This window comes from Corvus kubaryi, unplaced genomic scaffold (assembly GCF_017639235.1).
Source record: "Corvus kubaryi isolate FWS band 111438036 unplaced genomic scaffold, C.kubaryi_AGA036_p1.0 split3-37304, whole genome shotgun sequence".
NCBI lineage: Eukaryota > Metazoa > Chordata > Aves > Passeriformes > Corvidae > Corvus > Corvus kubaryi.
In genome coordinates this window covers 1250432-1276310 of record NW_024582087.1, presented here as the reverse complement: position 1 = coordinate 1276310, position 25879 = coordinate 1250432, and the positions used below count along the sequence as shown (strand labels likewise).

General features: G+C 44.8%; 2 protein-coding genes across 5 annotated transcripts in view; one reads left to right on the top strand and one right to left on the bottom strand.

Moving 5' to 3' along the window:
* GRHL3 (grainyhead like transcription factor 3) overlaps window positions 1-25879 on the top strand; it is a 102872-nt gene that overhangs the window by 6233 nt on the left and 70760 nt on the right. The gene's annotated exons all lie outside the window — the stretch shown is intronic.
* Window positions 304-25646, bottom strand: MYOM3 (myomesin 3). 3 transcript variants are annotated; one of them, XM_042015697.1, is made up of 37 exons: window positions 24469-25646; window positions 22455-22599; window positions 22240-22314; window positions 21487-21652; window positions 21103-21260; window positions 20063-20158; window positions 19338-19426; window positions 16950-16994; window positions 16611-16751; window positions 15933-16094; window positions 15524-15665; window positions 15236-15435; window positions 14927-14980; window positions 14653-14780; window positions 13871-14054; window positions 12679-12853; window positions 11960-12081; window positions 11283-11470; window positions 11012-11138; window positions 10432-10610; window positions 10242-10356; window positions 9814-9970; window positions 9388-9497; window positions 8870-8914; window positions 8603-8739; window positions 7345-7489; window positions 6220-6279; window positions 5472-5539; window positions 5108-5218; window positions 4419-4506; window positions 3754-3792; window positions 3451-3556; window positions 2530-2693; window positions 1924-1960; window positions 1789-1811; window positions 1646-1701; window positions 304-954 (listed from the first exon to the last, which is right to left on the bottom strand). In XM_042015697.1, the coding sequence occupies exons 2-37, from the start codon at window positions 22559-22561 to the stop codon at window positions 658-660; spliced, it is 4296 nt and encodes a 1431-aa protein (XP_041871631.1). In that variant the 5' UTR covers window positions 22562-22599; window positions 24469-25646; the 3' UTR covers window positions 304-657. The 3 variants fall into 3 exon arrangements, 2 of the variants coding, with proteins under 2 accessions (XP_041871631.1, XP_041871633.1); XM_042015699.1 differs by lacking the exon at window positions 24469-25646 and having other exon boundaries at window positions 22455-22715; XR_006014010.1 differs by lacking the exons at window positions 304-954; window positions 1646-1701; window positions 1789-1811; window positions 1924-1960; window positions 2530-2693 and adding an exon at window positions 4020-4297 and having other exon boundaries at window positions 3505-3556.

Sequence of the window (25879 nt, the reverse complement as noted above, 5' to 3'; positions counted from 1 at the left end):
AGTTAGATTGCTTAATTCAAATAGAGCCTGTATCCCAGGGGTTGGTGACCTTTCTAAGTTAACTTTTCATTCTATTTAAATAGAAACCCGGTGCTCAGCTTTTTCTTACCAATTCACAACTCTCTTTTTAGTAGGTAATTCTAAAGAAGATTCACACACAAAGAGCCAGATTTTGTAAATGTGATTGCATTTACCTGTGAGAATTCCTGATTTGCAGGGCCATTTTTATGTGTGGAGTGTGTCCTGACTTCCCATACACCCACAGATGGAGTGATTTCATCATGGATATACTCAAAGCAGTGCTGAGATGTCACCAAGGGATTGACTTTAATGACACACACACAGGCTACAAGAAAATCTGTTACATGCAGTGATTTAATACAAAAAACCTCCAGTGAAAGCCTCGTGTGTGAATCCTCTGGTATTTCCCCCACAGATTTACCAGGGCAGGGTCTCTCTGGAAGGTGAACATGCAGTGTACACACATGAGCACACACACACACACACACGAGAATTGTTCTCTAACAACTGCCAAAATACTGAAATATTACTAAAATAAACGCAGAGACACAAGCCTGAATTTTAGGGCAGAGACACTGAAAGGCATCTGAAGGAGTTAAATTCCTTTCAGAGTCAGGGAGACATAAATTAACTAATTCATTTAGGCTTTTTTGTGGTAATCCCAGGTGGGACTTCCTGCTCTGTTCCTACTGGGATCTCCCCGTGCTTATAGACACTGATAGTGACCTGCCCTGTTTCAGACCCGTATTTATTCTTGACATAGATGCTGTATTTTCCTGTGTCTTCATTGCAGACTTTTTCTATGGTGATTGTGACCATTGACCCCTTCACATCCATCTTGTATCTGTCCTTAAACACGATGACCTTCTCGTTTTTGAACCAGGAGATCTCTGGGTAGGGATCTCCAGACACACAACAAGTTAAGCACAGGGTCTGTTGTGAAACAGAGAACAGAGATGGATTATGCAGTTATAAATGAGCAAGAAAATTCAGTTCACAGAATCACAGAATCATTTAGATTGGAAAAAACCTTTAAAATTGAGTCCAGCTCTTAAGCAGCCCTGCCAAGGCCACCACTGAACCATGTCTCCAAGTGCCACATCCACACATCTTTTAAATTAAGGACAATAAAAACCAGTTCCCACATTTTCCTTAGGTGACATTCCAACACTGCTACTCCTTTTCCTGATACCCTCCAGTACAGTCAGGATTAACCTGCCTGAATTCACTGGGCCTGACTCATATTTGTGCTACTGTCTTTTTACAGATTCTCATGCTGTAAAGTGGCACTTCCACAGGCACACGGTGAGTTTGCAGTTACTTTACAGGTTTTTATGCTGCCTGTGGAAAGGGGAATGTGACTCAGAAATGTAAGCAGGGAGTTGGTCTGATGGCGAAATCAGGCCCAGCACCTAAAGGCCTTAAAAGTCCAATCCTATGAAATGGGAAGACAACAGAAAGGATCTGGCTGTGCAGATGACCTAGGAGGGCACCACTTCCCACCTCTGGCAACTGCAGCAGCTCAGAAAAGCTGCTGGCAATGTACAGGATGGGATTTTTCCTCCCCATCAGTGATCCTTCTGTGCCTGTGCAAGGAGCAGTTAACGGAGTTACTCAATATTACCTTGTCCTCCATGATGGTGGCAACATCTGGCAGACCTTGAACGACCCTGGCACGACCTGGGAATGAACAAATACAATCTTTCAGTTTTTCTTATCAGCCAACTTGGCTTTGTTTCACTGAAGGAAAGAGATTAATTTACTTACGCTTTTCTGCTATTGCTGCTTCCCTGAATGGGAGAGAAAATGATTGTGGTTTTATTTATTAGCCATGATATTAACAATTTAGAGTATGAGACTCAAAATAGATTTAGCTGTGAAAACATTTAGGCAGGAACTTACTTTAGCCTCTTGTGCTCAGCCAGGGCGTCTTCAAAGACTGCAAGAAGGAAAGGTTTTAGGGAAAGTTGCCTTTTGTTTCGTTTGACTCAGTAGATTTAACATGATGTTGTTGTTATCAGTGCTGGGATTACATGGATAAATATAATTACCCTCTAGATGGTATCTACCCCTGCCTTAAGGAAACACAGCTCTGTTTGTGTGCTGCTGAAATAAGTGGGACTGAGTTCTCTCTTTCCAAAGAGAAGTTCAGAGGAGGAAAAAAACTCCAACAGTTTGGAAAAGCCTTTGTAAACCTGAAAATTCTCTTTTCCAAGGTGCCACCTGTAAGCTCTGTTGTCCAGTGGAGGAGTTGGACACATCCCAGGAGCAGCTGCCCCCCTGCTCATCCTTTCCCCAGCAGTGCCAAGGCTCCCTAAAGGCTTCAATCCTTTTTCCTGCCCACTTCCCCTCTCCTCGTGCTTCTGTGGGCCCTTCACTGTCCTCCTTACCCCAATTCCATATGGAAATCAGCTCCAGCTCCAATAAGGGAGAGAGGAATCCCTGCCCATGATTTGAAGGGCTCCTGGAAAGCAGCTCAGGTGCATGCCATGGTGTGACTCAGCTCACCTTGCCCAGACAGGTCTGTTGACAGCTTGTGGGAGCTGTTCCCATCGAATAACTCCAGGGTGTATTTCCCCTTATCGGCCTCCGTGGGGTCCAGGATGTGGAGCCAGATCTGATTCATGGTGCTCCCAGTTCTCATCCTGTCACGGCTTTCCAGTTGTTTCTCCCTGAGTAAACAAGTGATGTAATTTCAATAATATTTAGGAGAGCTGGAGAAATCAGAGCGTTCACTTTTTTCTAGACCTGTAGTGGTTGGAAGTGTGGGAGTCAGGATTCATTTAATGGAGAGAGGAAATCCCATGGGGCTGTGCTTTTAGGCAGCTTGCCAAAGCTTCACAAACTCTACAAAAGACCTCTTAGTTCTTATTTAGGAGACTAAATACCATTTACATGTTGAATATTTGTAAGTATTTAGCCCTTGAATGTTATTAAAAATTCACCCTCTTACATACATGTGTAGGTGGCATCTAATAAAACACCAGTTCTCTATTTAGGAAGACATTATGAGGCTCAATTAGTCAGTGTTTGGGAAGAATTTTGTAATTTTGGGAATATTTTTTATTCAGAGTGGGGGAAGAGAGTGGTTTAGGAAAATGTGAGTAGTAAAAATAAAGTGTTTGAAAAAATTCTGTCTGTAACCAAGGAGGCTGTAACTGAGAAGTATCATAAGTGCAGCATCATTATTATTCTAGTAAAGATGATCACTTATAAATATTTCTGCAGTGCTAAGATAAAAATAACATGGCTGTTCATTCTGGAATTCCCAGACATGTTCCAGGATGAGAGTGAACTTTGGTTTTCAACCCTCACTCACACAAATCTACAATTGCCTTAAAAATATATGGGCTCAGGCCCAAATGTTTAATTTTGGATAAACAGTTACAAGGGCTCCTGAAGCTTTGCAAATATTTTTGGGGGACTTACTTGTGATACCAGGTCGTTTTCATGTAGTCTGTGTAGTACTTGACCTCTGTGTAGATTTTGATGCCTTCCTCAGTAGGCTGAATTTTCAGAGGTGTAGCAGAAAGAGCTGGTGGTGTAATGGAAAGACTGAAATTGAGGAGGAATGCACAAATTTACCTGTTCCATGACAAAATCCCAGCTAAAGGAGCAGTGAGGGGATGGTGCTCTGGTTGTTCCACACCCAGGGACAGCTCAGGAGCAGTTGGCTCTGGCTGTGCCATCCCACCTTTCCCCCTCTGCTGCAACTGCTGAGAGCTGACATACCACTGATCCTGCACAGCTCCTTCAGAAGCTCTTCAAAGGCTGAAAGACAAAGATTTAAGTGTTTATAAATACAATACTTAGCAAATCACATCCAATCTACCAATTAATTTCACTATGGTTGGGATGTTTTATATCCATGAGTTATGTGTTGTCTTTTTCTGTGGCAAAGCTCACTGGGAATGGAGTTTCTGCCTCTGATTCATTTGTTTTCAGATGCTGGGCATTTCTTACTAAATTTAGATGCTCCTATCTTCCTTCACACTCACCACGTGCAACCGGCTGCCTCCCAGACAGGAGATTTGTGTATCAGGTTTAAATGATGGATTCCAGATGTCGGGGCAGGATTTAATCTTGGGCAGCAGAATCTTCTGATTAATTCTGGGTTGAAGTGACTGAAACATTCCTGAGCTTTTATCTGAGGGGCTTGACAAATTTATAATGCTGTCCTAGCTTGAGAAATGACTGCAGGTGGAAATGACATTAGGATGTAGAGCAGGAAACTCTTCAGATTTGACCAGTAACTTTTTAATGCAGGTTTTAACTCCTATAAAAGCATGTAGGACATGTAGGTTTCATAGAAAGTGAGGATATTTGGTTTTAAATCCAAAATGAACACGGGGCAGGGGTGTGAGTGTGTCTTATTGTGTGATTCAAGGTTCTTTTACCTCCTTTTGTGAGGTCCAGCTGGGTGGAGTCCTCTCCTCGGTTATCTGAAACAACTGCTTTGTACAGGCCCTCATCTGCTTTGGTTACCTACCAAATACATGTGTGCTTGTGTAGTATTGACTAAAAAACCCAAACAAGCACCAAAACAAACAACACCCCTCCCAAAGAAATTTCCCATCTACTTGAAACAGGGCAGGATTTGGAAAAGGGGGAAAAGCTGAGATTTTCTTCTTCCTTCCCAATGAATTTGGTTGAACTGAGCAGAAGTGAGGGGGAAAAAAGGGTCAGTTTGCCCCAAAACCTCCTTTGTAGTAGCTCAGCTTTTGCCCTCAGTTCCTGTGTGAAACCTGAAAAGCCCTCAGGTTCTTTTCAGCCTTTCAGGATGTGTTAAACTTTCAGCAGCCACCCACTGTTAAAAACATCTTATTTCTTTTTAGGGTCTTAGAATCACAGCCTGGTTTGGGTTGGAAGGGACCTTAAAGATTATTTTGTTCCATCCCCCTGCCATGAATTCCACCAGAATTCAGATTCAGAATCTGACTGTAACATTAAAAGTTTCTTCTCTTCTGCTTTTCTCAGTGTTTCTTTCACTCAGTGGGCACTACCTAAAACACATGTGAATATTTATAAGATCAACCCATATTTTTTGCCATTTTCCTGTGAACCTCTGAGCTGTTTGATGTTTCACCTTTGTGATCTGCAGAGTTCCCATCCCAGTCTGTGGATCAAACCCTCCACCAGCTCGTGCCTTGTGATTGAAGAACCACTGGAAGTTGGTGTCCTTCCTCAGGTTTGTTGCCTGTTTGAAGTCAACATTTAGAAGTCAAAGTACATTTGATTCCTCAATTCTTGGATGTCCTAATATGCAGCATCACTTACATTACTCCAGAATCTGACAAACTCCCTTCTTTGTTAAAATTTCTGCCCCAAATAAACCATCTCCTTGCTATCACTGGTCTGCAGCAAAGCATTTGCACAAGCACTGCTCATATCCTCTGAAAATTTACACCTAAAATTGAATGCTGAGGGAATTCAGCCCGGGCTCTGTGTACCTTGCATGTGAGGAGCACTTCACAGCTCTCCAAAACTTTCCATTTCAAGTTCTCTATGAAATGTGGACCTGGAAAAGAAAATAAATGGATGGAGTGGTGCCTTTGCCATGTTTCCTGCGGGAGGGCCTCCATCTAGTGCTGAATTCCTGCAGTGCAGCTGGGAATTCCCGAGTTTCGCAGGGACCAGGGAGGGAAACTGAAATAAATAACTTCAGACACACTTTCATCCTATACTGAGCAACACTGGACCCGTAGTGGGATGTCACAGTCGTTATTAAGTGAATATTTTTATCCTCACTAGAAGGGACTCACCTTTCCAATTGTAGTATTTTTCCTCTGAATTTGTTTTATAAACTTCTTTATTCATCAACATAAGATGGGAGGTGAAAGTGGAATGCATGGATCTTTATAAACTTAGCCAGAGATCCTGTTTTCTACAAGGAGAGGCAGTGGATCTTAATTACAAAATATATATTCAGGTTGGACAATTTTCAGAGTTTGAAAGTGTTCAGTGTCACAGCACTGATGCAGAAGATCTCTATTGATAAATCTGGCTAGCTTGGCTAAAACTATTTCATTGTCTTGATTTTTAAGGGCAGGGCAAAGTATCTGAAAACAAGGAGTCTTGTCCTAGTGTCTTATCAGCTTAAATAATGTGTTTAAAAAGATGATAAAGTGAAATAACTTTGCTTGGGTTTTGCCATCCTGGCATAATTCTGACAAGTCCTTAACCTTTGGTTGATCTTACCCTGCTTTTTCTTCCATTGTCTCCGTTTTGCTTCAGCTTCTTCTGCTACCTTATCAAAAGCTGTGGAAGCAGCAAAGGACAAAGTCAACAATCCCCCAGTACTGGATATTTCTTGTACCAAAGGTGTTATCATTGGAGCTGTGCTGTTTGTTTATGCTGAGAGCCTAATGTTTCTTTTCATAAAAAATGAAAAGGCACCATTGAAGAACTCACCATTAAGCATTTAGCAAATTAAATACAAGATTTGACCATATAAAAGGGTAAGCCAGAAACCCTGAAATTAAAATATTTAAAAAGTAAGAAAACCGAAGAAGGCAGCGAGCCACAACCACATCTAACTTCAGTATCTGCCTTTACATTGTCAGTAAAGACAAATGTGCACTTTTAGAGCACAGCTCATCAAATTTATTTTCTATCCTGAACCCAGGAAGTGCTGAATCACTCTGGGAAAGTGCCTGTGTCTCTCCAGGGAGTCAGGGACATTGGACATTTTACAGACATTTTCTATTCAAAAATTAGGGAAGCTTTAGAAGGTCACTTGAAAGCGAAGTGCAGAGAACTGAAACCAGAGATAGGCACGTGATGGGGAAGGATTTGAATGAGAATCTTGTTACTTTCTATTTTTAATTAATTTTAGGAGGCTCTCTGTACTGCATGTCCAGGGAGCTGCGTGTTCCATGTTGAGCTTGTGTGCCATGTCCTGGAGTGCAGTTGACACAGTTTCTTTATTGCTTTCAGTGCAGTGCAATGGACCAGCTGCTAAATACACTGAATTTCCAGCCTGATCCTGCCCTGAGATAAATGACTACACACATGCTGCCAAGGCACAGTTCACCATTGCAAGCTAATATGTGAAACATTTGAAAGAAAGAACTAAGCATTCCACTTCAGCAGACTGCTTTTATCATGAAGCACCTATTTATAAGACCAAAAGCTTTAATTTATGGTAAAGAGAGATTCAGATAATTTCTTAAATGATTCCTGGACTTTAAATGTGGGCTAAAATTTGCCCTCTCCATTCCCAGTGTGCCATTAGAACTGTTGGAAATACTTTGGGGCCTTAAGTGCCTCACAAACTTTCCACTGAGCATGGCAGTCTATATTTGATCCTGAATTTCCACTTACCTTCATCCACGAGAACGAGGGTGAATTGATTTTTGGCTTTCCCATCTTTGAGCTGGGCTGTGTACACCCCTTTGTCATCAGCACAGAAATCCTGGATTATCAGTTCCACAAGGCCTTTCTCTTTGACAAAGTTGATTTTGTGTGTCTGTGTAAAAAACAAAGAAAATAGGATAAACTGAAGAGTTTTTCCACACTAGAACTGTTCCGAGGTCAGATCCTGGCACAGCATCTTCCACAGCAGATATTCCAGTCATTTTGTATCTGTATCCTTTTAAACTCCCCTCATCCTACAGGATAATGAAGGCAGTGCACTGTGCTGTGCCACGCTGTGGCATTCATCTGTTATTTATGTGTGTAGGAATGGTAGAATTGCTTCCAGCACAGAGAAAGTTGCTGTGAAACCACCTAACACAAAACATTCTTCCTTGTTGGATATTACAGAGCTGAAACCAGAATGTCTGTGATTTTTAGTGTCATGGAAGAGTTGCACTTGGTTATGATCTGTGACATGGAATTACACACTTGGCTAGGATGAGGAATATTTCCCCTCTCTTGCCGTGGTGCAGGTACCCCTGAGCCTCCTGCACCCCGAAACTGCCAGGTGCTTAAACACAACTATCATCACTCTGCCTCACTGCCCCGTTTGCTCTGAGCAAATATTGCCCTTCAAGGAGCCTGACAAATGCTTTTCATTGTGCAGAACCGTGTCAGTTCTCCAGTGGAGAGGAGACAGATTTTAGAAGAGATAAAGCCTTAGATAAGTTTGTTACATGTTCCTTTCACCCCTGCAACAGGGCACTGACAGCTCCAAACTGCTCTGGCCTGGCCCCATCCTTTGTTCTGGGGGTCCTGGTTGTTGGCATTGCTGCTCTGCACTGAGCTGACAGCCCATGATTTATATTTGTGCTTCATTCTCAACTGTTCTCCCCTCTGGTCCTCTCATTCCAAGTATTTTTTAAATGTTCTAATATTAATTTGATATGGGAGGACAAGGAGGAGGCCTGAACATTTTTGTGGATGTATGAGGTGGTTGGAGGGTGCTGTAACACACAAGGCAGGGTTATTTCCAGTGCTTTGCACTGAGAAATAAATCACTTCCATCTGCTCTTAGAACTGATGAGATTCATCTGTATTCAGTTCAAAATTCCCATCAAACTATCTGATGGGAATTTAGAAAACTGGGAATGTGCCCACTTGCTCAACCTCCCTGTTCAGCAGTGGGAAAGTAAATCAGGGTTAAATGCAGAAGAAAACCTACTGGGGTACTGGTGAGCTCCTTGTCGTTGAAGATCAGGTGCAGCTCAGCGTTCGGGGACAGCTTCTCCACCTCCAGCCACAGCCTCACTTCTCCTTTCTCCAGAACATCAATGTTCCAGCCAGATATCAGCTTGATCACTGGCAAACAGAGAGAATCCCGCAGGGGAATCACAGGCACACCACAGGATTTGGCTCAGCCAGGGTTGTGCTGGGGTTCCCCTTTCCCAGGCTGGCTCTGTGCTCGTGGCTTTTTGCTGCTTCAACTTACGTGGGTTCCTGATTTCGTGGCTACGTTTCAATAACTTGTCCAGATCTGAAATGCAGAGAATAAAAAGTCAACACTAGGCCAAAACAAATTAATTGTATCCATTTAATTGAATTTGTTGATAAACTTTATTTATCTCAAAGAGAAGATAAAACATTCGATAATGGGGAGGACTAAAAAAGGTGGTGAAGGTAATTGTCGGTTATATCTGAATAAAATGTTGGTTGGATCAATTCAGGGAGCATGCTAAAGAAGTTTTAAATCACTGTGACAGTATAGCCAAGTGTGAAATCTGAACTGCAATGGAAAAATGACTTTGCAGGAGCATGGAATCTTTCCTTAGGGGACTGTAAAAGAAACTGCCCTTGAGCCTTCAAGGAATGGGAAACATCTTTTTAATGACACCATTAAGTGACATTAGTCACTTACTATTCTTCTGCAAAAAACTTTCCTCTAAACATCTAAGATTAGAAAATTAGGGCACATTAGTTTTTTTGTTGTTGGCAATTACCAGTTTTTACCTTCTTTTGTTAAAGTGCAGCTGGCAGAGATATCATCATCTACATCCGTGACCTCCACTGAATACACACCCAGGTCCTTTTCTGAGGGCTCTTTCAGTATAAGTTTTGATCTAGAAGTAAAAGGAATAATAGCAAAAATTATATTTACCTCAGAAATGATGCTTCCTGTAACAGAATTTGATACACCAGAACAGGAAATACAGAACTGATGGGAATTTATAAATGACACGAGGAGCAAGGTAAAGGTACTGGGAATATGATGGCAGATGCTCCCCAGACTGCACTGAACAGCCCATTTCATGGACACCAGGGCTGGGAATCAGGGAAAGGAGAGGGCAACATTTGGCTTCACGTTTTTCTTGGTGTTTAATGTGTTCTTTACTCACCAGTCCACGATCATTTTCTCAGTGTGCATCGGATACTCACCTATTGCCTTTCTCTTCAATCTGGACTCTGTCAGCATCTGGAGGTCCCTCATAGTCCTTTGACCAGATAAATTCAGAAGAATCATTCTTTTCAGGAGCTTCAAAAGCCATATAAATGAAACCCTCTTCATCCACCCCGAGCTCAATTTCATTTGTGCCTGTATGAGTGAAAAACCCACAAAACATTCCTTACCAAAGCAGATCAGGGCTGAGCTTCTGCACATCTAACTCAAAAAACATCCCCCAAACCCCCAAACACAGTGCACAGTTAGAGCTAATTAATTTGGGCAGCTTGAGTTGCTAATCTTTGTTTTACTGAGGGTGTTTCTTGCTGTGAAGCAAGTAGCTGATGCGTCATAAAGCAGTTTTTCAGCGAAATAATCAATTTATTTACAGACTGGCCCAATCTCATAGCTTTTAGTTTCATACCAGGTTTGGTTTTAGCCACCACAGGATCTGAGGGGAGTGAAGGGGGTCCAACTCCAGCCTTGTTCAGTGCTCTTACTCGGAAAATGTAGCATTTCCCTGTCCCCAGGTCTGAAACCTGTAGGAAACACAGCCAGGAATTAATGTCAGAACTAAAAGAAGCAGCACTTGGACACTAAGAGCAGGTACAGACCTTCATGTGGGTGGTGGCTATGGGCTGCTTGTTTATTTGTTGCCACTCCTCTGAGCCTTCTTCACACAGGTCTATGAAATACCCTGTGACTGGCCCTGCTCCCAGGTACAGCGGAGCTTCCCAGTGCAGCCGCAGGGAGGAGTCCCTCACTTCAGTGCACCTCACGTCGTAAGGAGGGCCTGGCACACAAGGGAGCAGGGAAAACTGCAGCTGGGTTGGGATCAGAGAGCAGAGTTCAAGGTAACAGTTGGATGTGGCTCTGTAGGGGATGCCTTCTATGGTAATTAGGGGTAGGTTTATAAAACAGCATAACCAGCTGCTTTAATGTTACTTGCTGTGGTGTTAAGACAAAGGGATTAAGTGTTTAGATCCAGATTCTTCATTCTCTGGAAACAATATTATTAAAAATACCTGGGTGGTGTTTCTGTGTAATACAGGAATAATACCCTGCATGGGAACATCCCTGGAAGTGTTTGTGTGCTTTTCTGTCCTGGGAGCAACCAGGAAATCCCTTGGAAGAGTGGGGAGATAACAAATACACCTGGTGGTGTTTTCCTGGATGGTTTTACATGAGCGATACCTGGCTCTGGCATTGTCCATTCCTCACATCTGAACAAGTCGCTGGGCTCGGACACTTCCCCAACTCCAGCCCTGTTCATGGCACGGGCACGGAACTCGTACAGGTGCCCCTCCTGCAGGCTGCTGACCTTGGGATGCAGAAGGGCAGACATGGTTAGTGCAGCCCTGTGTGGGCTGGGGAGGGCAGCAAGGCAGTTCTGGACTAGAAGAAGTAGAGAGAAGCCAGCTCAACCCTTGGTCCAGCTGTTCCCAGCTGTGCTCCACATGGATACCGTGCAAACTCGCTGAGGAATTGGCTGAGTGTTGACTTCATGCCAGTCCAGCTCAGAGTGGTCGTGCTGGTCCAGAAAATAACCCAGGATCTTCGTTCCTCCTTTGCGCTTCGGGGCTTTCCAGCCGATGGTCATCTCAGCCTTGCCACAGTGCAGCAGCACAAAGCCGTGTGGGGCCGAGGGACAGGCTGGGCACAGAGGGATGGACAAAACAGAACTGGTCAACACAACGTCCACATTCTCATTTGGAAGTCACAGCAAAAGTCATGGATGTGTCTCACGATGTTTCTTGCCTGGTGCTTTATGATTTGTGTGACAGAAAACATAGAAACAATGGGTTGATAAAATGGGGAACATGGAGGGTTAGATCCTGGATGGTGTGGTTGTAGGATTTTCTAATTTCCCTGAGAAATTCCCAGTGTTGATTTCAAGACATCACATAATCGAGCACTTAAAATGGTCACTTGTACCAGAGCCAAATTAACACTGCAAATGTAACACACTGCTAGGTCAAAATGCTGATTAATTAACTGTGTCCACGCTTGGCAAGTGTAATTGGTGGCAGAAGCTGCAGGGTACAAGAAAATGAGTTCCCTTTTGTTTTGTTTCTCAGACACTGTCACCATAGCAGGCACTGGGAGCTGACAGATGGGGGTTTAATTTTGGTCACTACTCACCGATTGCCGGCCTGACAACGATGGGATCTGTTTCTGGTGAGCTCTCACTCAGTCCTGCCTCGCTGACAGATTTCACACAAAACACATATTCTTTTCCAGGCTGCAGCCCAGGAACAGTAAATCTGGAAGAGCAAATTAATATGTTTGTGTTTGCCTGTGCAAAGTACAGGTAAACCGTGCTTAAACAGACAGCAGCACACTTTAATAAGGCTTCATTCTTGCAAAATCATTATTTGTCACTACAAATTAATGTGTCACATGAAATGGCTGCAAATAAATCACAGTGGATATGGATCAGATGGAGAGGAATCACCATTGGCAGGGAGATAAACAGGACTTTTTAATGGACTTTTTCTGCTTGACATGACCCCCACAGCTGGAGAGGGACTGTAAATCCTGCATGTGATTGACACTGACCTACTCTACTGGAAAACAGGCAAAACCGTGGAATGTGGTTCTGCTGGTGCCCCAAGGTCTGTGTGACTGTACAGCCCCAGCCTGTGGAGAGCACAGAGCCTTTGCTGCCAGCTCTGGGTGTGAAAGTGAAGCTTGGAGCAATCCTGAACCCTCCAAGAGGCCGTGGTGTTGGTGTGCGTGCCAGCCTGTGTGTGGGACTGAAGGAAGTTCTTTTTTTATCTGAAACATGACTCCAGCCAGAAACAGAAGAATCCAGGTTGGGCCCCTGTCATCCCTCAGTGGAGCAGAGGAGCTGAACTCACTCATTGCATGTCACTGGCTTGTTATTGACTGTTTGCCATTCCTCTGTGCCCGTCTCCCGGCAGTAGATGTAGTAGCCAAGGGGCTCCAGGCCATCCTTTGGCTTGTCCCACTGCAGAACAACAGATGTCTTGGTGTCTCTGAAAGCCAAAACCTGAGATGGTGGAGGCAGAGGAGCTAAAAAAGGAAAGAAACAAACAAAAGACACAGACAAAAATAGTGATGGTTAAAATCTATAATTTAAAAAGCCCAAAATGTTATAAATAGGTTAGTCTGCTTGGTTTATTCACCTTTTCTAGAGCACCATTTTCAAATCATTGCCCAGAGAAGCTGTGGCTGCCCCATCCCAGTAAGTGCCCAAGGCCAGGTTGGATGGGGCTGGAGCAACCTGGGATAGTGGAAGGTGTCCCTGCCCATGGATGAGCTTTAAGTCCCTTCCAACCCAAACCATTCTGGGATTCTGTGGAATCAGAACAAAATGCCACGGACAGGGGCCCACTCTACAGGATCTGTTTTTGTGCTTGGGTTTGCCAGTTCTCCTCTTTCTGTCCCACTGATTTCAGCACTTACCCCACACAACCTCTTCTGAATTAGAGGGGGAACAAAACTCATCTACTGATTGTCCTTGGCTCCACCCTGACCTGGGACCTGCTTCACTCTGCAGTGAAAGCCATGAATGGACACTGGAGCAGCTTCAGTGTGGGACAGTTTACAATTAGAGAGTGAGTGCTCATCTCTCTGCAGCAGAGAAACACCAACATGAGCCTTTGCCCCTCTTGCTGTCAGCTCAGTCCAGGAAGAAAACAACCCAGAGCAGCCCTGCAGAGGCTGCTGTCCTGGCTGAGCCCCCCAAACCAGGCTGCTGCAGCCTCCTGTCATTCCTTCCACGCTGTCACCTCCCTCACACCATGCTGGAAGCATCCTTGGATTAAATACAGGCTTCAACTGTTCCTATTTTATTAAATGTAATTCCCCACTCAGTGCTTGCTTAGATTTACACTGCCCTGACCAACTGCAAACCTATTAAAGAAGGATTTAAGGCTTTAAGAGATTTCCTTATATCAAAGCGACTGCTGTGTAATCATAGACCATGAAGTTTAGAGGAGAGGGTGGGCAGGGGATCCCCCTCGTTCCTTTCAGAGTCAATCCCCTTCTCCACATCGTTAGTGCAGAGCAGAGTAATGAAATAATTACCCAGTTTTGCGCCGGCAGTGACGGGCGGGCTGGGCAGGGAGGGCTCGCTGATCCCGTACTTGTTCACGGATCGCACGCGGAACAGGAACGATTTTCCCTTAACCAGATCAAAGAGTGCAAATCTTGGGGAATTTGCTGGCATATCCAGGTTCACCATTTGCCAGGAGTTGCTGCCTACGAGCGACTGTAACAGAAAAGGGGATGATTTACAACTCCGATTGGAAGCACAAAACCCTCCTGACCAATAACAAAGCAGGTCTTTGTAGGAAAGGAGTTTCAAATAACTCCAAACAAAACACAGAACAAAGTCATAAATTAAGTACTTCTTGTTGATACAAACTTTTTTCCCTTGGCAACAGAGGGCTCCTTTGCTACAGGAGGTGAGAAATGAGAATGTATGAAAGGAGATTGGTGGAAGGTACTAATTAACCAACAGAATGATTAGTGGGGAACGGGACAGTGAGGTATTGTGTAGTTCTTTGCAACTTTTCCACCCTTCAGGGCTGTAGGGCAGGAACAGTTCTTCCTGTTAGAATTCTGCCACTGTTCTGTGGTGTAAAAGTTACTTGTTTATTCCCTGTTAATCATTAGTCCTGGAGCTGGTGTCAGGATCAGGATCATGGCTCAGGGGACCTGGGGGCTGGAGGAGGCTGAACCAGCCAGGTTTGAGGCCGGATCTCCCCAGTTCCTGACTGGGAATGGCCTCACCTGTGCCATGGCCCACACGAGAAACAGATGGTTCTGCTCTGCAGCTCCCCTCCTGTGTGATACAATTTCCTTACCTTTTCCACATAATAATTCAGGGGCTCTCTGCCTCTTGGATCTGGTTCATCCCAGGCCAAAGCCACATAATCTTCTCTGACCTCACTTGCATGAACATTGGTGGGTGGCAAGGGAATTTTGATGTGTCCTATGGGAAGGCAGGAATGGCTTTATTTCAGTGATAACACGGCAGGAAAACCAAGTTCTTTTACAATGGATTCTGTTCTCCCACTGTAAATTAAGATTCTTCAATATAAAGAAGGAGACAAACGCTTTGGGGAAATTTGACCTCACCTTCCAGGTCATCCTTGGATATTTCTATCATCCTGCCCTCGTCGTATGGAATCACTGTAATGGCAAACAGGGCAGTGTTATCCACCCACAGGAGGTGCTTGGGGAGAAACACGGAACCCAGGACTGGGTCATTTGTTCAACGCATAATTACAGACATTTTATGTCACAAACAATGGTATTTTGAGCTTTTTCTGTTCAGAGTGCTTCCAAGATGGGCTCAGAGAAGGCATTTGTGGGAATGGGAAGGATCTGGACAATCTGCACTCAGTTATTCCTGCAGTCTCCCGTAGTCCTGGGTTTGGTACCAACCTGTCACTCTCTTGTCCCTGCTGGCATCGTGGGTTGTAACGGGGTCACTGGCCTTTGAAGGGTGGCTGATGCCAGCCTTGTTGACAGCCTTGACCCGAAACTGGTACGTCTGTCCCTCAGCAAGGCCCAGCACTGGGCACCTGCAGCTTTTCACAGGCTGGGCATTGCACTGCACCCACTCCTCTGAGCCAGCCACACACCTGCAAGGAAGCACAGCCCACAGGGTTCCTTTGTGCTATTTCCACAGCAGAATGAGGGGTTTGGCTCAAAGATGATCAACTGACAGACCTTTCAATGAGGTATCCCAGGATTGGGCTTCCTCCATCATCACTGGGTGCTACCCACGAAAGGACCAAGCAGTCTTTGTTCACATCGTGGCATTTCACGTTGAGGGGGGATCCTGGGGCACCAGCTGTTAGTGCTGCAGCATCTGTACCAACACCAAGTGAGGGTGCTTAGGTTTTGTTCTTTTCTCTTCCAAAATTTTCATTGAATAGCTTAATTTTAAGTGTCCAAGGGCCTGTCCCAGTAACACAAATCCTATTTTCTACTACTGAAATCACCAGTGAAAATAAGATTTGGTCATTGTGATAATTGTATCCATGCTCAAAATTGGGAGCTATTTCCTTGTGTGTGAGGGTGGGAATTCCTTTCTGCCAAGGCAATAGGAAAGGAGATCTGTAAGTTCTGTAGATACCTCTAACAAACACATAAGTGGTCTGCTCCTTGTATCCATCCAGCGAGGGGACACGGATGGTGTAGAACCCCTCATCCTCTTTGTGAGCACACGGCACTGTCAGAGAGGCCTCACGGTCCTGGTACCTCAGTTCCTGACCTTCAGAGTCCTGCAGCAGCTCCCCTGTGGAGCAGGAAAAGGGAGAAAGGAATTTCACCTGGATTTGCCTGGTTAGGAGTGGTGGATTTCCAAATGCAGCAAAAAACACAGAGTGAGATGAGAGATCTCTAAGACATTCCTGACATTATTGTTGTGCCTTCAAATTAGAGCCATGGACAGAAAGATTGCCAAGATGGAAATCTTTGACTGCCAGCAGAACAACACAGAGTATCCAAAAGTTTTTCTCACTGGATAAGCACAGACTTTTAAAACACTTGGTGCTTTCTCTGGATAGACTAAGTCTCTCAAAATATTCTTAAACATCCCAGAATATTTTAGTGGTATCATCCTTTACAAATAGGGAAAAGACAGACATTAGATAGTAACATCTCTAGCTTGAGCAGAGCTGAGAGCAGCTCAGGAATCCTGAATTTTAAATTTTTTTTTCTTTTTTTTCTGTGAACATTCAATCACAGCTATGAATTCCAGTGGGATGTTCCCAGAGGTAAATGCACATCAACTCAGCTGTTGCCTACAAACCATCTCTGAACCAGGTGATGCCTCGTTGGTGGTCCAGTAAATCAGAGGAGAAGTAACAGGAGAGGGTGAAAGGCTCCTTTTCTCTCGCAAATAAGGGTTTCAGTGGAAAAGCAAAATCTGCCTCTCTGGCCAAAAGGGATCCTATGGAATAAGAGTAAAAGTCAGCATGGTAAAGAGACTTCCAGAGCCTTCCTGCTGTAGTATGTTTATTGCCATATATTTAGAGTGGGCCTTGCACTTTGCATGTGCAGTCAGGCTGACAGGAAAAGCTCTCAGGGAAAAAATAATCACATTGCATCAGGCTATAAAAATAATTAATAACATCAATGATTTACTCACTTTTATATATTTCTGAATCAAATCCTGACTCCTTTCCATAATACTCTATAAGACAAGAAGAAAATATGTTTAGCAAATCTCATGGAGTGTTTATGTTCTTAAAAACACCCAGTGATGCTCAGCAAACTGTTTTTCTCTCAAGCCAGCCCTTAATTTGAACCTTTAAAGTGTCACCATGGGGTAAAACTTTAATTCATTTGACAGCTGATGCCCTTCACAAGCCCCTGGGGATGTGTCTGCAGAGGAGATTGTTCCCATGACTGTTCCAGTGTGAGCAACCCTGCTCTAAATGCTCACGTGCACTCAGTTACTCAGAGCTAAGGAGGGGTTTTTCACTTTGGCTTCTGCCTTTTCAAGCTGCACTAGGCAAGTAAAAACCAAATAAAATAAAGATTTGAAGAAAAGCAACCCCCGGAGTTTTAACAGCATTCCCAGAGGATGACGTGGGATTCTTGAAAACTACCAGTGACTGGGACTTCAAGATTTAACCAAAAGAAAGGATATTTGTGCTGAGACACTGAGGTAATTCCTGGAGCTGAGGGAAGGATGTCCTCAAATCAGTTGTTTCTGGATTCTCTGGAGGCATCACAGGTGGATGCTGGTCCACCCCACCTGCTCTGACCTCTTGGCATCACAGCACAATGTGAAATTATTTGGAGCTGAAATCCAAGAACTGATGCACTTAAGATGAAACTGAGGTACCTTTCTCTCTCAAGTTGCAAGAAAATGCCCATAAAATGAAGCCTGTCCTTCCAGTGGCTGAAGTTTGGCAGCAGCAGACCAAAAGATGGGGAGTGAGTGTTACCACTGAGGAGGAGGGAAATATAAAGCACTGGAAGTAAAACAGCCTCATCCCAGGTCCTGTGAGACCCTCAGTGATGTCTTCAGGGAAAGGGAACTGGGGATCCCAGGGACACTCCCCTGGCATCGAGGCCTTTCCAGACAGCGAGGGGCCAGGGCAGGAGATGCCACAGCCTGCCTGGGGCATGAGGAATGTTTCCAGTGGAGGCAGGATTAAGGCCTTGGTGTAATCTCTATTTTCAGAGCAGTAAATGCAAACAGCAGAAGGAAGACTCGGGTTACTGGGATGGGTTTGGGAGGAGGAGCACTGGGGGCCCCTCACCAGTGTCTGCAGTGGTTTGCAGAGCTCAGCCCTGCTGAGGGGCAGGTTAACCAGGCACTTAGAGGTGAGGAGAGCTGTCCCAGCCAGGCCTTGCTGTGCTAGACCACAGGCCCTGTTCCATCCTCATTCCTGCTCTGATCCTAAAGATTCCAGAGGGAATTGAGAGGAGTGGGTGATTATTGGCCTGGATTTTTTCTTTCAGGCTGCTGCTGCTTTGTGGCAAAGGCCAGTTCCTGTTGTGGCCATACTGTGAGAACCCCCTGGTAACTTTTCCTGTCTTTCTGCTTTAGGATAGGGGGAATTTAGGAATCTGGGAAGGCTGCAAATGAAGGGTTTCTGGGCTGTTGCACACGTCCCTTTAGAACTGGTAAATGCCTGCTGCATATTTCCAGATATGCTGAATTTTGACACTGTTTAATTAAAGGACCTGAAAGATGTGATAATACACTTCTCTTACAACCCTGGAGTCACATTCTTCTGTAGGGATCTGTATCCCAGACAGGATTCAGAGCAAAATACGGCGTGTGAAAAATAAGTGTGGTAGTAACACAACCCATGACACAGGGCTCTGTCAGTCCCACTGAAGGGCTTAATTGTCTACAGTCCTGTGGGCCTATTCTGTTCATGCTTTTTATTACAAAATTGTAATTCAGATACAAATATATGAAACATGAACAGCCAAACTGTGATCCTGTGAGACTGTTCTGCATATTTCCTAAAGCTTGAGTTAATTTCCCTTTCTAAGTGCTGGTGGTTTATTTACTTCCTTCCCCACGTCTGGATTTGGCTGTGCACAATGTGTATCTGTGGAGTCTATGCCTGTTATTTTAAGAACAGCACAGATCAAAGAAGAAAATCTTGCATTTGCCCTTGGTAGTTGCTGATTTCAGGGGAAAATGTGGAACTCTGCAATAATGCACTGAGAGGTCCCTCTGAAAGCCACAGCTCTTGGGAACCCATTTCTTGCTTATCTAAGCCTGTTGTGTGTTTAACTGTGGGGCTGTTTCATAGCAGTCCAGAAGAAATAAGCACCTAAATTTAGTACAATTTTATCCCCGTGAAAGGACAGCTGTGTCCGTATGGAATCTGAAAGGAAAAACTTTGGCTGGGCCCAGAAGTGACTAAGGAAGAGAAGCTGTTCTCTCAGCTCCTATCAAACTACTTTGCTTTTCCAGAGTGCTTGTGTGTGCCTATCAAATAATGAAAATATTTTGAAGACTCTGCAGTATTTGAAAGTTTAAACACAGAGGAACATTTGTACTTACTCCTGACAAGCACTGTAGCAAATGAATAAGCTTCACCATACTGGTTCTTTACTTCCACACTGTATTCAGCAGAATCTTCCATGGAGCATCTGAGAAAAAATAGTTCCCCTCCTTTTTAACTTTCAGTTATTCCTATTTCACAGGACAAATTCAAAGGGGTTCCCCTTTAATCCCAGAGGTGTTTGCTTTTCATTCAGAAGCTGCTTTTCCTTTCAGTTACGAGGATTTCTGATACTTTGGGGTCAATTTTTTCTCTTGAGACCCAGAAGCAAAACATTTCAAGTACTGAACAAGCAAAAGGCCTGTGGAACACTTGATTCCACTGAAGATCTGCATTTGTCTGTCACTGTATAATTCACAGCTCAGAACTAATGTTGTTCTGCTTACACTGATCCTCCTTAATCACATTCTTGTGTCTGCTCGTGAAGTGCTTGATTTGCTTTCCTTATCCTGAAGGAAAAAATGTTACTGATGCATAAAAAGAGGAGCAGAAGTAAATTAAGCCATTAAATTTTGTTTGATTTTGTTTTATTTTCCTAAGATATTTTAAACCTTGTGAACTGCTGTGGATTTTGGCAAAGGTTTAACTCAAATACAACACCCTAAAGGCAGGAAAGGTCAGATTCCAGAAGAATTACTTGTTTTGTTTATCATACACAAACTGGGAGTTTTGGGAGAGCAGGTCTTAGCTGAAAAAGCAGCTCAGCCAAGGGCATAGACATTACCTGCTGATGTGCAGGGTCAGCATCCCAAATTTGTTTTGCATCTTGTATTTTCCTGCTGGGGCTCGGCGGGGATCGATGGGGATTCCATTTTTATACCTGGTGGAAAAGAAGGAAATGTGCTGTTAGGGAAGGACCCACATCAAACACCACAGAAAGAGGAGTAGGCACAATTCCCTCTTTTACAGATCTCCCTCTTCAATCCAAAACAGTCTGGCAGCTAAACCCAGACCCCCTCCCTGGTCCTGTGTGGCTGCTCAGCCTTGGCTTTGCATTCCCTGCCCTGCAGCTCCTGTGAGGCAGTTCACAGATGTCTCTTCCCTTCGTTCACCAGGGATGTGTGGGAGGTTCAGCTTCTCTTTGCTCTCTGAATAATTCAGAGAGGTCGTTCTGGAAGGACACAGGACACACAGAGTTCCCACAGTAGCAGAGCTGGCTGCCTACGAGTCATCAGTAATGCAAATGTTTGCACACTTAAACCTTCCAGGGGAGGAACGGGTCAGTCACTTTAAACTGATCAAAGTACACTTTGCAAATTGCTTTTTTGAGGTGATCTTTCCTCTATTTCTGCTATTTATGGTGTGTGCTGCACTCAGGCCCAGTCCATAACATCCTCCCCAGTGGTTGGTTAACATGCAAAGGGAGTAAATGACACTTGCATTGTATTTTACAAATTGTAGAAGCAGCAGCAGTTTAATGCTGAAACTCTCATGGTGTCCAAGGCAGCCAGGCCTTGTTGTGGTGTGTTTGTGGTGTTTTAGTGCTGAAAGGAAGTTCTGGTCTTTGAGACTTAAATCCCAAGTTTGCTTGTGGGAAAACCAAGGGAAACAGGGAAACCTCCATGAACGTCAGCCCTGTCCTAGAAGCATCCCATAGGACTCTCACTGCTTCCAGGCCCCCGTGCCCCTACTGGTCCTAGCACTGGGACTGGACTGAGGTGTTTTCTGTGACCTCTCCCTCTCTCCCTCCCTCCCTCCTGGCAGGACAGGGCTGTCATTCCCCGTGTGCCTGTGCCCCGCAGGGCCGTGCTGGCACTGCCATACCAGGTGGCCTGTGGCACTGGGGAGCCCAGGACAGTGCATGCCAGGGTCACGTCCATCCTCTCCCAGACCGCGTGTGCCCGCAGCGGGATCCAGAACATGGGCGCCCGCCCCGAGCGCAGCTCCAGGAGTTCCTTCTCCAGGCAGGCCTTTTCCATAGCCTGTGACGGGGAGACACGGAATAAAGGCAATGCAGAGGGATGCTGCTGTTACACAAATTCTCTGACACGGGGGACCTGCGATAACATTCCAGTGGCAGGGGTGCAAGGCCTTTAGTTGGAGAGATTTTGGGGTTGTCCTAACTCCTGCTTAGGTGTAGGATCCTCTCCAGAGCACAATTGGAAGCCTGTTGGCATCTCTGCTGCCGGCAGAGGTGTCTGCTCTGACCTTCCTGCGCAGCCCCTTCCGGTCAGCCCTCACGCGGAGCAGCCTGCAGGTCCGGATGACCTCCTCTTCCATCTTCTCCATGTCATTCCCGAAACGAATCCTCTTCTGCCCTCTCTGTTCCAGCTCCAGGATGTCAGCTTCCCTTCTTAGATTGTAGTCCCTGGCACTACATGATGATAAAAGCAGACAGAAATCAAGATAACACATTTTTTCTCCTTTTTGGGGGGTCCTTTTTGTTGTTTATAGCACATTTTTTAGTGAAATCAGGAGTGTTAAGGTCAGGAACACCAGCCGATGGAACGTCAGGGAATTATCCCTCAAAGGAACCAACAGCACTCCCAGAAGAGATCAAACTTCCATGGGGACCCACTGTTTGACCACTTTTAATCCCAGGGAGGAAGCTGGGAAAAGGATCAAAGGAAGGAGGGACATTGCTGAGATTTTCTAGGAAAAAGGGAGAGTCCCACCTGTTACCATTCATTTATTAATCCGTCAGTATTTTCCATGTATTCCTATAAAATCTGGTTCCTCTCACACCCTTGCATGTGAGCAGGGCAATGTTCCTCATTATCACATGGCACCATCATTTAATTTCCTGCATTTTAGTTGAGGCTCGGTGTTTTTAAAGGAAGAACCTCTGGATTGAATCTGTTCTTTTTGCTTCCAACAGAGTAAGTTGGAAGCTGTGACCCTGATACAGAGCTGGGATGTTGCCTACAAGGTTAATTGCAGTTATAATAACTCCTGACTTACTCTGATGTTTTGGAGGTCAAGGCAAGGGCAGCTGCTATCGATAGGTCTGAAAGGCTGAAAGTCTCCTCTTCATCACTTCCAGGGGCAGATTCATGGAAAAGAACCCAGATAATGTTCCATCATTTCATGAACTCAAAATTCTACAGATCTGTGACTGTGTGGAAAGCCCTGCCTGGACCAAATTGACTCGATCTGTCCCTGACTCTGGGACTTACCTGGTTTTGAACCTTTTTTTCCTGGTTGTGGAGGTCATTTCCAAGCTCTGTTTCCTCTCCTCCTTCTGCTCCTCCTCTCTGTGGTGGAAGAAGGCTCGGGTTCCCATGGTGGGATGTCAAAGCCAAACTTTCTTGCTGGAATAGACTAAAACATTCAAGTTAGACACTTTAACAGAATCTTTTTAAGTCCTTGCTTTGCTTGGGCATTCAGGGGCTGTGAGTGAAGGTTCATGTAAGAGTATTGTCTGACATTCACACTATGAGAGGGGTTTGCTTCATGATGCTTCTGTGGAAAGTGGGATCAGGGGAAGAAATGAAGTGTCTCAAGGCAGCTGGAGCTGTCCCAGAAGAGGTGATGGGCAGCCCTTTGTGGGTAGATTTGTTTCCTCAGGACTTATTTGGAATTCCGGGGTGGTTTGGTTTGGAAGGGGCCTTAAAGCCCATCTCATGGGCAGGGACACCTCCCACCAAACCAGGGTGCTCCACCCGTTCCAGCTGCTGAAACAGAGCTCTCCCTCATGTTCCCATCTACAAATCTCTAATTCCCCATTCCCAGGCTCACACAGGAACAGTTCCAGCTCAGGACTCCAAGAGCACAATGCTTTATCCAGTCCTTTGGATCCTGAGGGGTCAGGTGTTTCTCCTGAGCTCTTAGGGAAGGGTTGAAAAATCATGGAGCAAACAGCATCCTTCCAAATGCCAGGCTGAAAGGAGTAGCTCAGCAAACAGCACGATTTTCCCAAAGAGTGACCAGGGAAGCTTCCCACAGCAATCCCACCCAACAGGTGAAACACAGGAGCAAACATTGGCACTCCTGGCTCCCATCCATGCCCGGCTGTTAAAGGTCCTTTAATTAAACAGTGTTAAAGGGCCTTTAATTAAACAGTGTCAAAATTCAGCATATCAGCCTCTGCTCTGCCCTGACTCCCATCCATGCCCGGCTGTTCCCAGCCTCTTCGAATCCACAGCTCGCTGCTTTTAGGCTCTGACTAATGGGTGGGCATTAAGCTAAAGTCAGTTTTTAAAGTGGATCCCTGCTCATCTCCCTCTCCTGCAGTTAAATCCAAACCACCCAGCACAATCCTTGCACTGTGCACATTTACAGGTTCTAAAAGCTCGGGTTACTTTGTAAAAGCAGCTTTGCAAATGTAATTGTTGCTGAATAGAATTTGCTCAAACATACTTGTAAATCTTTCCCTAGCTCGTGTTCCATGACTGAAATTTTCCCTTGGCAAATTTTCTACTTGGATTTGAGCTTTGCTGCTTTCGAATCTGAACTTGATAAAAATACAAACCCTCCTCTTTTCCTGGTACAATTTTCTCATATGATTTTTTCTCCTGGACAGTTTTCTGTTGATGTAAATAAAATTCTTATAAACAGTCCATGGAAAAGCAGAGTTGTTGTGGTAAATGCAAAATATCCCAACATGCAAATGAAAATACAGAATTATCTTGATAACATTTCCTTAGTGGGCATTAACTTCGGAAGAAACAACAAATGCTGACAAGTAAAAGAAGAAGAAAATAAAACAGGCTTTTATGGAAAAAAATCATTGTAATTTCATAGCTTCTGCTCTCTTCAGAAGTTGTTCAGCTGCAGAATGAGTCCTGTCATCCTGGGCATCAGAGCCTTGTTTCCACGCTCATGAATAATTACTGATACAGACTCATTTTTACTATATAATGGTTTTTATTTTTCCCTGGACAAATTTCATTGTTTTACATTCAGAGTTCTGATCTGCTGAAACCTACACTTTTCAATTCAAATGCATATTATTTTCTAAACATGCCAGTAAAACAGAGCAGATGCTGGTGAGAAAACATGAAGCAAACCAGGATTTTCATCAGAACAACCCTGGAAAATCAATCACTAAAGCAGATACGATCACAAAGCACAATCTATTTCTGCAGTGCAAGTCAATAAAGCTGTCACACAAAACAACTGATGCTGCTATGAAGATCCTACAAAATCTTACAACAAACAGCAGTTTATTTACAGATAAACCAAACTCACCCGGTGAAGGCTGCAGGGAGAGCCCCTGTCCCCAGGCAAGGGAAGGGACAAAGGAGCGTTTCCTTCTCCCTGGTGATGACACTGAGAATGACTCTCCCCAAAAGAATGTTCCCCATGTTGGAGTGCCCATCCTGCAGTCAAATATAGCCCCTGCCAGGCCCTCCCCGGGACAATGGGGATGGCCCAGCTGGGGACACTCGGGGCTGCTCACTGCAGTGCCAACCAAACTCCCTCCCAGCTCTGCCAAATCACTGCCTTTGTCAAATGATGTAAGGAGGGACAGGCGCCTCTAAAATCCAGAGCACTGGATTATGCTCTGCTCTTTCAGGAGAGAAGCTCACAAAGTACCTAAACTGAATTATGAATATTTTAACCCTGCCCAGGAATGTCCCTCGGGGTAACCTTGCCATTGCTGTGTAACAGAGTGACATCATTTGCTTTGACATCTCTTTAGTGAATGTCAACTCCAGGCAAATCCTGGCAGTGTCTGATTACACTGGGAGCTGCAGCAGCTCTCAGGTTTTGGTGGGCTGTGACTGTTCTATTTCCTTTTCCCAGCAAACAAAGGCAGGTGAGCTTTGTGTATCCAGCAGCCCAGAGTGGTGTCTGAGGGCGAGGTCAAAGAACAGAGATTGCTGATTTTCCATTTATTTGAGGTAGTCTTGCAGTTCCAGCATTCAGGGAAAACCCTTGCCAGATTTGAGAAGCAGGTGATGTGTCTTGAGGGCCTTGTGGGAATGAATTCTGCCATCAACTTTGGCACAGTACCAGTAGAATCCATTTCTAGGAACCTTGTTTGCTTCACCATCAAACAAAGAAGAAACCCAGCAGGATCAGCACCAGAACTCCCAGGACCTCCAGGTGTGAAGTTCATTTAGTGGCTGTTTGAGACATTCCTAAGAAAGCAATAAACAGGAGGGACTGGGCTGGCATGTCTGAATGCACTTTGGTGTGAGCTGGGCTGTTGAAGGGAAGGAACACTTCCCTTTCATTGGTTTTGGATCCATGGCCACTCAAGAGCTTCCCTGAATTTTGTATATGAGAAGTAATGTGTAATTATCATCTATTCTGCTTAAAATGAATAATTTCATCCATTTTGTCACATCAACCCTCTGTTATAAAATTTATTTTCTATAGAGGGGCAGGCACTGATCTCTGGTTTCTGTGAGCAGGGACAGGACCCAGGGAATGCCTGGAGCTGGTTCAGGGGAGGTTTAGGCTGGATATCAGGGAAAGGCTCTTCCCCAGAGGGTGCTGGGGCACTGAACAGGCTGCCCAGGGAATGGGCACGGCCCCGAGGCTGCCAGAGCTCCAGGAGCGTTGGGACAGCGCTGCCAGGCACAAGGTGGGATTGTTGAGGTATCTTTGCAGCACCAGGAGTTGAACTTGATGATCCGTGTGGTCCCTTCCA

What these genes read in the sequence shown, in the direction of transcription:
- MYOM3 (XM_042015697.1), bottom strand. Translation starts at nt 22,561, where the DNA reads ATGGGAACCCGAGCCTTCTTCCACCACAGAGAGGAGGAGCAGAAGGAG. An exon ending in CACTTATGTGTTTGTTAGAG is followed by an intron (nt 15,666 to 15,932) that starts GTATCTACAGAA and finishes GTGTTGGTACAG; the next exon opens with ATGCTGCAGCACTAACAGCT. An exon ending in TAGCCACCACCCACATGAAG is followed by an intron (nt 10,357 to 10,431) that starts GTCTGTACCTGC and finishes TGTTTCCTACAG; the next exon opens with GTTTCAGACCTGGGGACAGG.